Raw genomic sequence first — 10,281 nt, 5'->3', positions numbered from 1 at the left:
AGCTCTGGCAGCTTTTCCTCATTTCTTGCCAGAGGCCCTCTTCCCTGCGACCCACATTTGTTCACGTGAATGGTGACAGGTGGCCGCCACCTTTGCTCCGCGGAGCTGTTGCATTTTACATGTTCTAACGTACGTGAATTCTTAATTTGTGACCACCTTTTTTTTTCCCCCGAAATGGAGCTGTTATGGGCGCGGTAATAGGAGAACGCGGCTCTCCGTTCTGTGATGTGCATTTCTGCACTTTACGAGAATATTGAATAGACTTCATTACTTGTTCCAAGCCGGAGTGCGTCCTGCCACTTGATTACCTGAACCAGAAGCATTTCCATGCGCCATCCATCACCCTGACCAGCGCAAAGTGCTGAATATTCAGATTAAATTGGAACTTTTTCCCTATGAATAAGGAATTTGATTCTCTTCGATAATATACACTGTCTCTGGGGACAGGAAATTGAGTTGAAGGTGGCTGTAGGCAAGTAAGGAAATTTTATTATCCAAATACGAAATTCTTTTCCTTATCATCAAAACCTGAAGCACCGCCGAGGGGAAGCAGGGGGTCAGGAGAGAATTCAATTAGAGATGAAAATGGAAAAGGGGGCATTTTTCAACGTGCCTTTTATCTTCCCAAACAAGTGGCAGCAAGATGCCTTTTATCTTCCCAAACAAGTGGCAGCAAGGATCGCAAGGGACAAAGGGGGATTTGTCAAGATGTGTCGAGACTTGCTTCCGACAGGCAGGGAGCAGTGGCTCTGAGTTGTAAGGAAAGGCAAGATGCCCACAGGGTGGCCGTGTGGGAGGTCACACTGGCCCCCCCGCCCCCGGGAGCGAACCCACCGCCTGCAGATGGGGACGCAGAAAGCACACACTTGCAATCCTGTCCTGTGCCGCGTGTGCAGGAGACACACGGGCTTGTCGGTGCTCCTGCTGAATGTCCCAGTATCTCACAGCGGGCAGGGGCCTCTTTCTCCGCTCCTGCTGCAGCTCCCTAGGCCTCTAGATGCTGGGAAGGACAAGACACGATTCTCCTCTGGAGCCTCGCAAAGAAACCAGCCCTGCCCACACTCGACTTCAGCCCAGTGACACTGATTTTCCACCTCTGGCCTCCAGAACTGTGAGAGAACACAGTTGGGATGTTTTACCACTGAGTCTGTGGCAGTTTGTTATAGCAGCCCAAGGAAACTCACACACCCTCTCAAACTGAATCCTCATCCCAACCGTTATCCAGATTCTCACTGCCAGAGGCAAACGCCTCACTTGAATTTGACCATTCCAATGCCCAGCTTGAAACCGCTTGAGGCCTCTGCGTTTCACATATGAGTCAGCAGGCGCTAGGCATAATGATCCTCCCCAGATTCAGGAGTTGGGAGGACAACGACTTATTCTCACTTGTGCATCTGCACCGCAGCTGGGATGTGGCTGATCTGGGCTGGTCATTCTCCCTTGACTCGGTTCCGGGGACTCTGGGCACATTCGCCTTGTCTTGCCGGGAGCCCGTTCACCCACCTTCCTTCTTTCAGACGTCTTCACAAAGGCGTTAAAGCTCCTTTTCCCCCAAGACCGTGTCGCAATGGATGCACTTCTGATTGGATGGAGGTCCGTGCAATTCATTTTCCAACCCTGCAATCTCTGGGCTGTCTGCCTTCTCTCTAAATTGTGCTTGCAAACTGGCCCATTCTTTATGAGCGTGTCTCTCTCATGTGGTAATCTGTCAAGTGCAGCTAGTGACAGCCAGCCTGCGATTGTGATTTCAGAGCCTTCCCCAAAGCTACAGGTGCACTAGGCACATTTTCCACCTCCCAGATCACTCAGGCAACAATTGTACCAAAATCTTGCCACAACATAACACAGGTCGCTGGTTTCCCAGCTTCGTAATTTAATTTTTTGCACATGAGAAAGTGCAATGTCTTCGCCTGGTCCAGGAATCCTTCCCAGTAGAGCCTAGTTTCGTTTCTTGTGGGTCCCTTGCATGCATTCCGCTTTCCATTATTAGTTATCCTTAGAAATGCCACTTAGTGCCACCTCCCTGAGCTTCTCTTCCCTCCCTGCCAGTCGTCCCTTCCTGTGTTTGCTTCGCTGTCCTCACCCCACGCTGGACTGTATAATTGCACATTGAATTAACTACTTATACGATTCCCCTCTCCCACCTCATTAGACTGTGAAATCTGTGAGATCGTGAACTGTTTTACTCATCCGCATCCTCGGGCTTTAGCACACACTCAGAAGACCCAACCCTAACCAGTTTCATGAGGCTGCATCCCGGCCTAACACATAAATTGCGAGCAAGTGAAAAAGACCGATGGGTGCAGGCGAGCAAGCTGATGGCGAGCAGTCACAGCCAGTGGCGAGCGCTCGGCCAACAGCTGGACACAGATGCACAAAAAAGGTGCAGCAGTCAACAGTCATTTAGAGGACAGGCGGCCACACAGCCCGGTGACGTCTGAACTACTGAGCCCCTGCCAGTCACTGTTTCAAAGCGAGGGCTGAATCAAGAAAATCAGTGAACGCTGAAAAGGTCCATCATAAATACGGTTTTAGAAAATGTACATAAACTGTCCTGTGGCAGACTGGCACATGTGGTCACTTCCCAACTTCTTCTTCTTTTTTTTAGCATTGGGGATTTTTCCGTTCTCTAGTTTGGTTAGAGGCGCTGTAAATTAGTTTCATTTTTCCTGATTTCTTCAACACTCTCATTCCTCTAAAGCATAGCCTAATGGGTGCTAACAAAATAAAATTGGGGTTTTTCTTTTAATTAGCAAGTCCACATGGCGTTTTACCTGAAATGCTGCTGCCGAGACAGGAAATCTAACGCCCCCTCCCCCCTTTTTGTCCTGCTCGCAGGCACACGAAACGCATAAAGGACAGCCATCGAGCCGTCTGGGCTGGAAAACCTTCAAAGGCCATTTGATCCATCGTTCGGCCTCTCGAAGCCGATCATGGAGAACCACTCTGCTTTTAATCAGGGAGAAGCAGGGGCTCTGGGTCCCACGTTGCCAGAGGAAGAGGCTGCAGGGGTGACTGGTTCGTAAGAAGGAAACGTCTCGGTGACGTTAATGGAGCACACAGAACTCGGGCAACGGCATGCGCGTGCTGGTCAGCGGCACCGCGGAGTGGACGGCGGACAGCCCGGCAAAGAGCGAATTCCGCCACTGCCAGATCGCACGAAAGGAAGGCTTGCTGGACCACGACGAAACCAAACATTGAAAATCAGGCTAGTCCGCAACGAAGCCAATAAAAACGAGGACGAGAAAAGATGGAGATGGAATTCATACACGGTACCGAGATCTGCCGGTCACAGGAGGACATGGACACCAGACTTACTGAACTCCTCATCCGCTGCTTGGAGAGGAAGTCAGTTGAAATCGAACATATGCACCTCGATGGAGATTCCAGAAACCCTTTTCAGGAGTGAGACCAAGGCTGGGAAACGGAAACAGCGGCTCCCTGAGGCTGACGTTGTGGCGGCTTGCTCCCACCGCTCCTTGTGGTCTAGCTGCTCAGGCCACGGGCGTTTGGAGCTTAGGATGGACTTCGGGGCCAGCGACGTCAGCATCCTAGGACACCTCTTCTGGGGCGTCTTCACCTCTCAAGACTGAGTGTGCCAACAACCACCTGCGGCCTTGGCGAAAGGCAGCTTACGATTCACGTGGAGGAGACGGAGTGAGATCCTGCGTTCTGAGCAGCTCCACGTGAGGCGGGTGCTGAGGGGGTGCGGCCGGCTTTGCGGGGTCACAGAAAGCACATGGGCTCAGGGGGGCTGCCCTCCGCCCCACCACCCCTGGATAACACTCAGCTGGTCCTCAGCCCTCCTCCCACACAGAACCCTCCAGAACCCTGCTTCCCCTCGCACCCTCCCCACCGCCACCTTGGTGTCCCAAGGACCTCTTGGCACCCCTGACAGACAAATGGAACTGTCACTGCTGCAATCAGCAGCTCCCCACCCCTGGGGGGTGGGGGGGACGGTCTCAGGGTCCCATAGCAGCTCTTTGTCTCCCCAGGCAGGGTCTCCCTGAGCCAGCAGACTGAAGGTGCATTCTGTGTCTGTCCCGCGGTTTATTTCTGTCCCGTTGGAGGCCACACAAGCTCAACCTTCGGCCCCCCCACGGTGCCCGGGCACATAAGGCTGTCTTGTGCAGAAGCGCAAAACCCCTTTCCCCCCCAAACCACACTGCTGAATGGAACAGTGACAGGCAGCTCTTTTAAAGGCCCAGAGTGAAAGGCACATTTGTTCTTTGACGAGACGTCTGTATGTGATAAAGTCAGAGAGCTGTACAAATGTTTACTTTTCTACAGAAATCACAGCATTGCCCACGCAAGCATTTGCTTCCCAATTAATAAAAATAACTTTGCAGCATTCCTGCGTGATAGTGCTCTCGTGGCCGAGGACACACAAATTTCTAACTCATCACAAAACAGAAACTAAGTTTGAAATCCTTATACACACAAGATAAAACCATAGTTTAAAAGAGTTACGTAGTGAGTGTAGCTATGTTTACATTGCTGAGAGGTAGAACCCAGCTCGTAAACCTTGACATTATCCCCTGAAAGGGAGCAAACCCGAGTAAAAAGTTTAATAAATTTTTTTTTAAAAAAACCTACCAAAAAGACATAAACAGGAGCATGTGTGCCGTGCGTGTAATTTCTGTCCCTAACAAGGAGGCCTGAAACAAGCGGTCATAGGCCAAGAGCTTATCTAAGTCATTTCGCCTCCATCAAAATAGATTTATTAGTTTTGCAATTATAAAAGCAGTTCATTGTCATCCTAAACGACCAGCGTTTAAAGGCGCACGCCTCCAAGTCATCATTATTGATTGGTAAACAAAATTAGCGTTAACAGGGCCCTTGCGGTCTGACGTTGCCCTTCTGACCTAGAAACCTCAGTCTCTGGCTTGCGCTCGCTCCCGGGCCCAGCAGCGCGCACGCTCGCTCCCGCACTCGGCGGGCACGCACTGCGCATGCCCGCCCGCTCGCCTCCCGTCGCGCAGGGCGCGGCCTCCTGCTCGTTCTCGTACTCGGCAGGCGCGCACTGCGCATGCTTGCACCTTCGGAGCCCTAGGGTCGCCTCGCCGGCGTAGGCCGCATCGCTAAAATGCCTAAAAGCAGAAAGACCTGGCGTGGGGCTGCTGCCATCCCCCGTCCCCGCCCTCACCCGGGCTCCTAAAGGCCCCCCGCCCCCCAAGCAACGTCCCGGCAGCTCGCGGCCCCTCGAAGCGGGAGCGGTGCGTGCCGACGTGATGACGCCACACGTCGCGGTGACGCGCGACGTAGGCGACCTTCTTTGGGCGCGCGGCCGGCGCGCTCGTTTTGAAGCTGCCCGGGGCAGCGGTCCGCCCCGCCCTCCTCCGCCTGGCCCCGCGAGCCCGCGCAGACCCCGAGGCGCGGACGCAGCCCCCGCCTGGGCCCGCTGCCCCGCGGGCGGCCGCGGTCTGCACCGCCGACCCCACTGAGGCCTGGCTCGGCCCCTGGCGTCGGGCAGCGGTGCGCGAGGAACGCCGCCCCTCAGGCGCGGAGGGGCCGAGGCTCGGAGATGCCGCCCGGCAAAGTCCTGCAGCCTGTCCTGAAGATGAAGGTGGACGAGCTGTTCCTGTGCTGGCTCAGCGAGTCCAGCACGCAGAGGATGCTCCAGGACTGCTTGCAGAGGATCAAGACGCCCGGGCGGACCGAGATGGGCGCTGGGGACGCGGGGCAGCCCGGGCCCCTGTCAGCGGCCGCAGCCCCCGCCTGCAAACCCAGTGCGCTGGATAGCCAGGGGGCGCCCAGCCCGGCCCCCGCGTCCGCCGCGCTGCCCCTGGGGGCCGCCTCCAGTCCCAGGAGTGGACCACACGTCCGAGGGCCTCGTAGATCCGCGGGGACCAGAGTAGTAAGTTACTCTTACTTCGCTAACACCTGCAAAGGTAATTCAGGTTGTATATCGATGTGTGGCTCGGTGGTGGAGGAGGCTGGCAGAAATGTCAGACCTGAAAACGCTTTCACAGTTAGTCTGCTCTCTCCCCAGGAAAGTCCTATGTACTGAAAAATTTATCATTGACGGAGTCCCAAGTTGCTCGTAATTTTGGAGTTCGTTTCGAGTTTTCTAGTTTTTAGTTGGCCACTTCTCAGCAGTTTCTTCCACTTGGCTTAACGACGGAACCTGGAGGTCTTAGCTCTAATCTGTCTGCAGGAATTAGAGCTGGACAAGAGTGTTTTAAGGAAAAGGTGGTTTCCGCCATTTAATACAGTGTCCGTTTAAAGTAATAAACGGGTGCCTGCAGCTGCTATAGAAAAACGTATGGTCGCTGCATATCGTGTACCCAGAATACTTTGTCGGAACGTCTTTATAACGTTTGAAATGTTTCGGCGGGAGCCAGTACACCCCGGCAGCTCTGAGCCTGCCACGAAGCGGCGCTCCTAGTGTCACTTAGTCTGGCTCCCAGCCAAAATGGACCGGGCCCTGAGGGCAGAGTGAGAGTGGACAGCAGTCCAAAGACAAGTCTTTGGGCTCGGGTTACTGGTCATTTCCTCACATGTCCTGATGGATCTAGGGCATTTTCCATAAAGTAAGTCTCCAAGGAGAATGGGAAGTAGACGTGGAGGCAGCTTGAAAGACCACCCAGCTTAGACCATCCAGATAAGCCCGGGGAGAGGCTTGCCTGGACCCCAGGGAGGCCTGTTCTGGCACCTTTCCCTGAGCTGCGGCCCAGGCTGTTTCTCACGACGTGCAGGACCCTGGTGCTTCGGGGCTGTTACTTGAGCCCCCTGCAGTGTCGAGGCAGTGGGATATGTGAGCAGACTCAGGGCTCAGAAGCCTCCTCTGCTAGTGACAGTTTTCCCGCCCCCAGATGGCACCCTCACTCACTGGGATTCCTCCGGTCTTATTTACTGAGCTGCCCGCTGGTCATTAACTGTGTTTCAGTGACAAAGCCCAGCTCCACCCGAAGGTAAATTGTGTTTCGTGACCCATGACTGTGCACGCTCTTAGGACGGGGGTGTTTACGGGAGGCCAGCGCTCTGCCAGGAGGGAGGCTGGGACGCCTGTGACAAGGCCTCGGGCCGACCGCGGAGGTCCTGCTGCTTCTGTCCGGACCTCGGCCGTAGAACGCGTCCTGATCCTGCTGTTGGGGGGTGTGGGGGGCTCACCTTCCATTTGTAGAGCAGCGACGCCTGTGAAGCTTGGGAAGGCTCCGGGGCGTGCCGAACGCGTATGCCGGGCAGGCGCAAGCAGGCGAATCGAGTTCCCTAGGTGTTCAAAGCGGGGCGGGGGCTTCTGGCTGGAGAGCCCGCGCAGGAGGCGGGCTGTGCCATGGGCGCCTGCCCTGCACGTAGCGGGCAGGTGGGAGGGGCTGTTGCGAGCCTGACGACCGGGCGTTATGCCAAGACCGGTCTGACCGCGGGCAGGCTGACGAGCCCGACCAGCCCTGTCGGCAGGATGGCCCGGGGTGCGGACCTCTGGTCAGGGGGCTGCACTCGATTCCATGGCCGGTGACGGGACGGGAGTGACGCTTCAGTCGGGTTCATGCAGTCGCCGTCACCGTGTGGAGCCGCCGAGGCGGACTGGCTTATGCCCAGACCGGGGCGCCCGGACCAGGGTGAGCAATGGAGGGACCCGAAAGGTGTGGCTGGAAGAGGAGTCGTGATGGGCAGGGTGCAGGGACAGACCCCTCCTCTGCTCTGCAGTGTCCACGATGAGGCAGGAAGTCCTCACGAGGGACCGCTTTTGAGGGCAAGGATGATTTTTCTCTTAAACATCCCAAGAGCTTTGAATAAGTGACGATCGATCCTGTCTGGGCCTGACGTTGGCGGTAAACGTGTCCTCGTGCGTTCAGGATTCACGGGCAGCTGCCGCTGAGTTGTGAGGCACATATAAGCCAGCCGGTCCCATCCCTTCACTGAGACGGATGGTAGGGTCTCGTCCCTGCCCTCCCCAGGAACGTGGTGCCGGCAGTGTCCACAGGCCAGTTCCAAACTGCAGTCTGGCTCTGGCAGGGGAGGGCGACGCTCGGGCGGGGACAGATCTTCCGAGGTAGGAAGCTTTGACCCGGCGCCTGTGCGCCGTGAGCTTCGGTGTGAGGACTCTGAGCCCTGGGAAGAGCAGCTGGGGGTCTGATGCTCCTGCTGAACCTCCAGGCACAGAGCCCAGCCGGGGTCTGCCTGGCGGCGGGCCCAGCAGCTGTCACCTGCCTCCCCTGTGCAGCCGTGAGGACCGTGGCGAGCTGGGAAGTGTGGACAGGCTGCTCCTCTCTTCCTTGTCTCGTCCCACAAGTGCCTTCACGCATTTCCAGCCGAAAGGACTTGCGCATTCTGTGGGGAGAGGCGAACGCAGGCCGCCCGGCCCCCGGAGAAGGCGACCGCCTTCGCAGCCAGGTCCGCAGTGCCGGCGCCTCACCCCTCAGCCCTCACTCCGTCTCGCCCACGCCGCCCCTCTGCCTTCCTCGCTCCCCGCCCCGCGGGCCTCGTCTTGGAGGGTCCTTCTTCCCTGGCCACCCCAGCCGCTCCCTCACCCTCTGCAGGCCTCTCTTCGGGGTCATCCTCTCACTGAGACCTTTGTGCTACGTACTTGTGATCCCTGGGGCCACCGTGACAAAGTACCACAGACCTCGGCTTAACAGCACAGGAGTCTGAGGACAGGCCGTCCGTGGGGCCGGGTCCTCTGGGGCTCCAGGGACGGTGTCTGCAGGTCTCTGCAGCTTCCCGGGGCTCCGGGCCTTGCCGGGCCTGGGCTGGCAGCCGCGTCCCTCCCATGTCCGCCTCCGTCTCCCGCGTCTTCGCCTCTGTGTCTGTCCTCGTCTGTCTCCTATAAGGACAGTCATCTGCTCCAGGGTGGCGTCATCTCCGATCGTCACTAATCACATCTGCAGAGACCCCGTTTCCAGATGAGGCCCGTCCTGAGGTTCGGGCGGACGTGCAGCAGTACGGGGGGCCCTGTTTCACCCCCTGCACTTCTCTGCCCGTCTCATCCCACTGCCACCGTCTGACGTGGCGTGTGTTCTGCGTGGCGGTTTTCTGACCCGGTCTCCACGCCTGGACGTGAGGTCCGTGAGGGTGGCTGCCTGCCGCACGCCTGTTCCTGCACACAGGACCGCCACGCAGATGCTGCCTGTCGAGTGACTGCCCGTGAAGCTGACCGCAGCAGGCCCAGCAGGCGCCCGTAGCACCTCCGAAGGTGGAAGTGGAGACGGCGGAGACGGGACCATGTTTTCAGTTGTTGATTTTTAAAGCCAGCTTTGGTCTACGGCCCGCCACCCTGAACACTCCCGATCCCGTCTGATCTTGGAAGCTAAACAGGGTCGGGCCTGGTTACTACTTGGATGGGAGACCGCCTAGGAAGACTGGGTGCTGTAGGCATAAAAAATAAAAAAGTAAGGGATTGCAAAGTCCTTGCAGTCTGTGAGGTCAACCAAGGGTTGCCTCGCCTAAAATAAATAACTACATAAATAAGTCAGCTTTGGTGAGGGGTAGCTTGCACACGGTGGGCAGAGCATTGTGTGGGGGGCCAAGCGTGGCCTTGAACCTATGAGCAGTGAGAGTGCGGAACACTGTCCTCCCCTACTGTCCCCTCCCCTGGGCCCCAGGCAGCCATGAGTCTCGTTTTGGTCACTTTCCAGAGGCTCATGTCCTGTGGTGTCTAACTCAGCAGAGTGTGTGTGAGGTTCTTCCCGGAGGTGTATGACGTGTGTTCAGTTACGTGTCACTGCCGAGTGGGAGTCCATGGTGCGGATGTGCCAGTCTGTGAGCCAAACGTCGATGGCCGTTGGGGTCGCGTCTGCTCTTTGTCGCTGTGAGTAAAGCTACCGAGAACACTACTAGGTAGGTCTGTGTGTGGACAGAGGTCTCGTTTGTCTTGGACGGAAGGCCGCCCAGGGGTGGCACTGCGGAGCTGTGCGAGTGTCTGAGTGAAGAATCTTGGACGCTGAACCCTTTAGAGCCGCACGGTGGTCCCGGGGGTGGTCTGTTTCCCTCTGCACCAGCCGTGGCCATTGTCGAACACGCCTCGGCCGCATACGCGTCGTCCGTTCCCTGATGTCCCCGCTGAGCTGCAGGTTTACCCTCTCAGCCGCCTGGCGCGTCCTGCATTCAGGTGTCTCGGGGCGCGTGCTGCAGGCTGGGACCGGAGCGCCGGCTTCGCTAACGTGGCCTCTGACGTTCGCGTGTCCACGTGTTTAGCGCTGTTTCTCTCAGCGACATGGTGGTGTTTTCAGTACACAGGTGTTGCACCTCCCTGCTGCCGCTTGGTACCCATTGACTTGGATGTTTCGTTCCTTGCAGTCTTGGAGCTCAGTTAACCCCGATTTCATCCAAACGCGGCAC

General features: G+C 56.9%; 1 protein-coding gene and 1 pseudogene across 3 annotated transcripts in view; both read left to right on the top strand.

Annotated features, from left to right (window-relative positions):
- The first annotated feature begins 5,286 nt into the window (after window positions 1-5,286).
- Window positions 5,287-10,281, top strand: part of PPP2R3B (protein phosphatase 2 regulatory subunit B''beta) — a 34,143-nt gene continuing 29,148 nt past the window's right edge. For 2 of the 3 annotated variants that reach the window (XM_039873288.1, XM_039873287.1), the window contains exon 1: window positions 5,295-5,857. In XM_039873288.1, coding sequence (XP_039729222.1) covers window positions 5,525-5,857 — 333 coding nt within the window. In that variant the 5' untranslated portion in view covers window positions 5,295-5,524. Of the gene's footprint in view, window positions 5,892-10,281 lie in introns of all 3 variants that reach the window. The other variant, XM_039873286.1, reaches the window with a different exon arrangement.
- On the top strand, window positions 9,201-9,318 carry LOC120610950 (uncharacterized; annotated as a pseudogene).

This window comes from Pteropus medius, unplaced genomic scaffold (assembly GCF_902729225.1).
Source record: "Pteropus medius unplaced genomic scaffold, Ma_sr-lr_union100, whole genome shotgun sequence".
Taxonomy (NCBI): domain Eukaryota; kingdom Metazoa; phylum Chordata; class Mammalia; order Chiroptera; family Pteropodidae; genus Pteropus; species Pteropus medius.
Note: the sequence above shows the minus strand (reverse complement) of the source record. Positions and strands in the feature narration are given on the sequence as shown.